At 65.5% G+C, this 6,319-nt stretch overlaps 1 protein-coding gene across 1 annotated transcript; it reads left to right on the forward strand.

The window, feature by feature from the left end:
• Nucleotides 1-4,174: 4,174 nt before the first annotated feature.
• Nucleotides 4,175-5,642, forward strand: EMIHUDRAFT_432481 (hypothetical protein). Its single transcript, XM_005766900.1, has one exon. It carries the CDS (start codon nucleotides 4,203-4,205, stop codon nucleotides 5,472-5,474), a length of 1,272 nt encoding a protein of 423 aa, XP_005766957.1. The 5' UTR covers nucleotides 4,175-4,202; the 3' UTR covers nucleotides 5,475-5,642.
• Nucleotides 5,643-6,319: the final 677 nt, after the last annotated feature.

Consider the following 6,319-nt stretch of genomic DNA (forward strand, 5'->3'; position numbering starts at 1 on the left):
GATCACGTTGGACGGCTTGCACGGAGCTCTGTGCCGGCACACAGGAAGAGCCGGTGCTGCAAGAAGAGCTCGATGGGGAGCGAGAACCGTCAGAGGAGGTTCAGGGGTAACCTGAGTCCTCCGTGACGCGCTCAATCGCTCCCAAGCGGGTGCCTCTCGAAAATCGTCGATATCTTCCGAAAAGACTGCTCTTGCCGCAGAGCAGCCGACGCGATGCAGACGGAGGCGCAGAAAGGCTGCGAGTACTCAACGAGTTCCGCGACCTACGCAGTCAAACCTGGGGGGAACTGACCGTATCATGGCGGACTTCCGACACCTCCGTGAGCACCTTTGGCGATTCTCGCTCCCCATCGAGCTCTTCTTGCCTTAGGGTACCCCTAGGGTTCTGAGGGCCGGATTGTTTTAAGACCTTTTAAGAAATGAGGAGGTTTGGGGGCTCAAATTGTCATTTAAGAGATTGCAGGCAGGGGGGCCCCTCTTTTAAGTCCGTTTAAGAAAATCGGCCTCACCGGCACGCGTCGCTGGGTTCCGCGCCGGTTTCTCCAATACTGCCGTTATTAGGCACGAACCCGCCACTGAAGACACATCTGTAAGTCTGGTGCACTGGCGGGAGCCATACTCGCATAGGGGACGCGTGCCAGCTGACTGTAGCCAGCTTCCCGGCCTCCGGCGTCTACCGGGGAGCCTCCCGGACCATCGACCTCGGGAGCTCTCCCGCACCGTTTAAGCGTTTAAGACCGTTTAAGGAATCGGCGGCCCAGCAGCTCTTAAAACCTGCCATGGCAGGTTTTAAGCCGTTTAAGCCGCAGGCGCCCCAGGGCCCACCCTTTTAAGCCTAGGGGTACCCTAAGCTTCTTGCCGTCGGCTCTTCCTGTGTGCCGGCACAGAGCTCCGTGCAAGCCGTCCAACGTGATCGTGACGAGTGTATCGCTTCGACGGATCGACCGTGCTTGTTATCAAGACCGATGTGACGTACACAGTGACACATCAGACGGCACATTCTCACACCCGCCGGGACGCAAAACGCTCTCGACGAGAGCCACAAGAAGCCGTCCGCACAGAAAGCCGCTCGTCGGACAGGCGAGCTCGCTCGATGTCGGCGAGCGCATTGCGCACGCTTTGGACGGTGGCGAAGCCAAAAACACCGATGGTGGCCGTCCGCTGGCGTGAGCGGTGGCGATCGGTCCCTAACCTCTGCCTAACCTGTCGCTCGCGGTGGTCCTTCGCGCGAACCAAAAAAGCACGCTTCTCAAGTTGGGCCCTCAGTGCCACACGGGGCACACCACAGGCGTATTCTAGAGGGGGAAAAGAAACGGGGAATGAGGGGCCCCGCCACGAGAAGTGCGTTCTGGGGATGCAGAGCGTGCAAGGCGGCTAGGGATGAGGCCACAAAAGAGGCGCGCGAGGCAAGGAGGAGACGCGGGGAACTGACAGACTGGGACGACTGGAAACAAGAAGACAGTGAGCCACCACAGGCGTCGTTGGCGCACATACTGAGCGGCAGCTGCGCTGGAAATAAGGAAGAGGCGCGTCACTTCATGCGGAAGCTCGACAAACACACAGCGAGGGCGACACGCCACCTCGCCCTCGAATGTCCATACACCACACTGACCCTCGAGGCGGTACTCCGCGCAGTCCTGGAAAGCACGACCCTGGATGAAGCCGTGCTAGAGGAGGTACGGGGCATGGGGAGGGAGCAGCTAGTCCACGAATACCGCCGCCTCTGCATCACCGGGTTCCGTCTGACCACTGGCAGAGGACAAATGGCTGAGGGGCGCATTGGGGCGACGCCGACTCGCGTTATTATGCTTGAGACACTTGCAGGCATCGTCCGACGGCGCCACCGGAACGCCCTCCTCGCGCCGGAAGACACACCGGACGTGCGAGTTGACACGATCTACAACGAGGCGCGCCGAGCCCTAATCCGGACTTACGCCCACACCCGCCGCCGAGCTCTCGACGAGGAGAAGGCGATTCGCCTCCGAATCCCGGGCTGGCAGCCGTCGCCAGGGGAGGGGCCTGTTGCGGAGTGGGAGACGGAGTGGCTCGCCTCAGGATTCTTTTCCAGCGAAGGTGAGTGCGAGCTCCCCGAGACGCTCGAATCTGTCCGAGGGGTGGCGGCAAACGGCTGCGCGGTGAGCACAGTCGCACTCCTCTGTGTAGCGCCTCAGGGTGAAGGGGGGGCATGCCGGGTCAAGCTGAGACTAATGGTCGAGGCACCAGGGGTCGTTCTTCGCCCACAGCAGCAACTGGCAGAGCAGGCGCAACGACGCCCGCCCGACTGGGTGGCATACACAGACGGGTCGGAAGACCTAGGGAAAGCAGGGTGGGCCTATACAGTACTCATCGGGGGCGACGCAATCGGCGATAGGGGCGCGTCGTTGGCGAGCGAGGGCTACGGGCCAGTTGTCACTTCGGCGGCGCACCCAGCCTACCTCGGCGCGCGCAGGCATACCAACAACACGGCGGAACTAACCGCCCTAGCCGAGCTCCTCCGGGCTCTCCTGTCCTCGTCACCGCAACGAGCGGGCTCACGCGGAGTAGTGCGGACCGACAGCGAGTACGCGGCGGCGTGCATGATGGGGAGGGTGACCCCCAAAACGAACAGACAGCTAGCGGAGCGCCTTCGTTCCCTCTGGCGACGCCTTCGCGCCAAACACACCGTGACGTGGAGGCATGTGGCGGGTCACAGCGGCAACAAATGGAACGACTACGTCGACGAGCTAGCTGCTCGCGGCAGGCAAGGTGACAGAGGCTCAAACGCTGCCGAGTGGGCGGACAACACCATCCCGACGGACACTCCCGACGAGGGGAGCGACACGGAAGGACCCGCCCCCGCCCCTCGGGGCGGGGGCCCCCGCCCCCCCGGGGGGCCCTTTGGGGCCCCTCCAGGGGGCGACCCCTCCGGGGAGGCCGGCCATCCCCGTGCCGGTTCTCCCCAACCAACCCCGCCGGCAGCGCGAGCTGCCGGCCACATTGAGCGGTTCGTCCGCGTCGCGCACTCGTCCCAACCGGGGGGCCGTGCAGACTCGTTCTGCGCGCCAACGGCTGGTGACGCTGTGTTGCCCTTGAGCTAGTCCTTCCCCGGTCGCCTAGCCTCTGCGCTGTCTGGCGGACGCCTGTATGCCATGCACGCGGACCACGCTTGCGTGGATACGTGGCTGGCAGGCTGACCCGTGTGCGGGGTAACCCGCGCACGGGGAAGCTTCACGGGTTCGAGCCGTCAAACATTGAGCAGCGGAGGTGTGCCGAGGGGGACCGGGAGGCGGTAAGCCGTCGTCGCCCGGCGCTGCATGCAGCACCGTGGCGATGGCGCTAAGAGGTTCCTCTTTTCCGCGCCCCCCCCGCAAGGCGCGCGATACACACTTTTCCGCGCCCCCCCCGCAAGGAAGGCGCGCGATACACATTTTGGACTGTTTTGGACTCATGGAGCAAGTGGCTAAAGCCACCTGCCTTTTTGAAAAAGCTGCAAAGGACTCGTGGAGGCACGTGGCGCTTTCCGCGTGTGTCTCGTGCAAAATCCGGCATTTTGTGGCTTTCAGGTGGCACGACGCGAGTCAGGTGGTGTGGAGCCTCCTACCAGAGCCCATCTATGTGAGTGTGCTGTGGTCCATGCAGTGTCATGGGATGGTCATGCCTCGTCGCCCACCCTTGGGCGTCTGCTCGAAAAAGAAAGAAAGAAAGAAAGAAAACAGACAACCCAAGGGAGGGATGGGAGGACGGCGCGAGGAAATATGCTTTCTTTTTTCTGAATGGCCGCCCAGCGCCTGGAGTGCCCCGTTTGCCTGGAGGTGCAGGATGGGCCGCAGCACCAGTGCCGGGAGGGCCACGTCTTCTGCGCCTCCTGCGACTCCAGCCTGCGAGCCCCGCGCCGCTGCCCCGAGTGCCGCATGGCTCTCGGACCGCTGAGCCAGGCGATTCGATGCCGAAGCCACGAGGAGCGGATCGGGGCGCTGCCGGCGGCGTGTTCGCACTGCGGGCTGGCGACGACGCGCGGCGAAGTCTCCGCCCACGAGCAAGACTGCCCGCAGCGGCCGCGAGCGTGTCCTGCGGCGGAGGCTGGTTGCGCGTGGTCGGGGCTGCTGGCAGACAAGGCGGCGCACGAGGCGACGTGCCCCTTCGCCGTGTGCCAGCGCATGATGGCGCCGCTGCGAGCCCAAGTGGCGGCACAGGGTGCGGAGAACGAGCGGCTGCAGGCCCAGATGGCGCCGCTGCAGACCGAGGTGGCGGAACTGCGGACGGAGAACTCACAGCTGCGGTCGCGCATGGCGGCGCTGGAGGCGGGCGAGGCGGGCGAGGGCGGCGAGGAGGGAGGGCGGCGGGTGCGGCAGCGCGTTGGCGCCGCGCCGCACGACGCGCCGCCGAGCGATGCGGCGGTGCAGGCGATGGACGTTGCGGCGGCGGTGGCGACGCTGCGCGTGCACGTGTCGGTCAGCCGCGTCGCTGCTGCGGCGTGCAAGCGCTTGGCGAATCTGTGCATGGAGGATCAGAACGAGCAACTGGCGGCGGAGGCGGGCGCGATCGAGGCGATTGTGGCAGCGATGCAGGCCCACCCGCAGGAGGCGGAAGTGCAGGAGGAAGGCTGCGGGGCGCTGCGCAACGTGTGCTGCGGCACCGACGCCGCAAGGCTCGCACGCAAGCAGCGCGCAGCAGCCGCGGGCGCGATCCAGGCGGTTGTGGCGGCGTTGCAGGCTCACCCGCAGGTGGCGGGGGTGCAGGAGGACGGCTGCGGGGCACTTGCCAACGTGTGCTCCGGCGACGACGACGCAGGGCGCGCACGCAGGCAGCGCGCAGCAGACGCGGGCGCGATCGAGGCGGTGGTGGCGGCGCTGCAGGCTCACCCGCAGGTAGCGATCGTGCAACAGCAAGGCTGTGCGGCGCTGGTCAACGTGTGCTCCGGCACCGACGCCACGGGGCTCGCACGCATACAGCGCGCAGCAGAGGCGGGCGCGATCGAGGTGGTAGTGGCGGCGCTGCAGGCTCACCCGCAGGAGGCGGAGGTGCAGGCAGAAGGCTGCAGGGTGCTGCGCAACGTGTGCTGCGGCACCGACGCCGCAGGGCGCGCACGCAGGCAGCGCGCAGCAGACGCGGGCGCGATCGAGGCGGTGGTGGCGGCGATGCAGGCTCACCCGCAGGTGGCGGGGGTTGAACAGCAAGGCTGTGTGGCGCTGGTCAACGTGTGCTCCGGCATGGACGGCGCAGGGCTCGCACGCAAGCAGCGCGCAGCAGTTGCGGGTGCGATCGAGGCGGCAGTGGCGGCGATGCAGGCTCACCGGCAGGTGGCGGGGGTGCAGGAAATGGGTTGCCGGGCGCTGACCAACGTGTGCTGCGGCACCGACGCCGCGGCGCGGGCGCGGAGGCAGCGTGCTGTGACTGCACACGCGCCCGAGGCGGCGACAGCGGCGTTGCAGGCGCACCCAGAGAACGCAGCTGTCCAGGAGCAAGGACAGCGGCTGCGCGATTTGCTTGTCTGATGCATCTCGAAGGGCCCTGAAAGGCGGTGGTTTGGCCGTCGCGGCGTCGCCGCGTACGTTTGACGGCCCTGGAATCGGCCTGGCGATCGGAGGGGCTGCTGCCGGGTAAGGCGGTGAGCATGGTGCGGCCGCGCCCTGTGAGGGCTTTGGAAAAATGAGAGTGCTTTCGTTGAAAATTAAAGAAGCTGTCCGTCGGGGCCTCTTCGTCGGTAACGATGTCCGCCGATAACGTTAACGATTGGGGCGGTTAGGGCTAGTGCCATTTCACTCTGACACGCTAATCTTGAAAACGTCTCCAACGGAGCTCCGTGTTGCTTCCAGCGCCCTCCCCCGCGCTCCCTGCGGCCATGGCCGATGCTCCTAGTATGAGAGGTCATCTGGCTACCGCGAGAGCGACCCAACTCGTCGACATCGTCCGATGATTGTGCCTCAAAGTCAGCCTCCGGAGGCTATCGTGGGGTCGAGCCGGCAGTAGCCGTGACATGTGGTTCCACCACCCCTCGTAGGCTTTGCCTCTGATCGCCACCGTTCCCAGGCTGCCTAATGGGATGGAAAGGAAGGCTCGGCGAGCGTATAGAAGCGTTCTCGACCTCGTCGTGGCAACCTGCACGGCAGCGCTGGCAGGCGATATGAGCGTCGTGCCACCTGACCCGAGACGGGTCGCAGGCGTCGTACCGAGCGCGTCGAGACCGTGTCCTGATGTGATCTGCACGGGTGAGTCACGTCGGCGTCAAAGGAGCGACGTGCGACCTGTCAGAGCTTGATCTCCGATCTCAGCGGCGTCGAGTCATCTCCGGCGCGCGACAAAGGTACATCCCCAGGACGCGCAGAGGCAGCTGCGACCC

This window comes from Emiliania huxleyi (assembly GCF_000372725.1).
Source record: "Emiliania huxleyi CCMP1516 unplaced genomic scaffold EMIHUscaffold_5, whole genome shotgun sequence".
Lineage (NCBI taxonomy): Eukaryota > Haptophyta > Isochrysidales > Noelaerhabdaceae > Emiliania > Emiliania huxleyi.

Coding starts and splice junctions, on each gene's coding strand:
- EMIHUDRAFT_432481 (XM_005766900.1), top strand. CDS start 4,203: ATGGCGCCGCTGCAGACCGAGGTGGCGGAACTGCGGACGGAGAACTCA.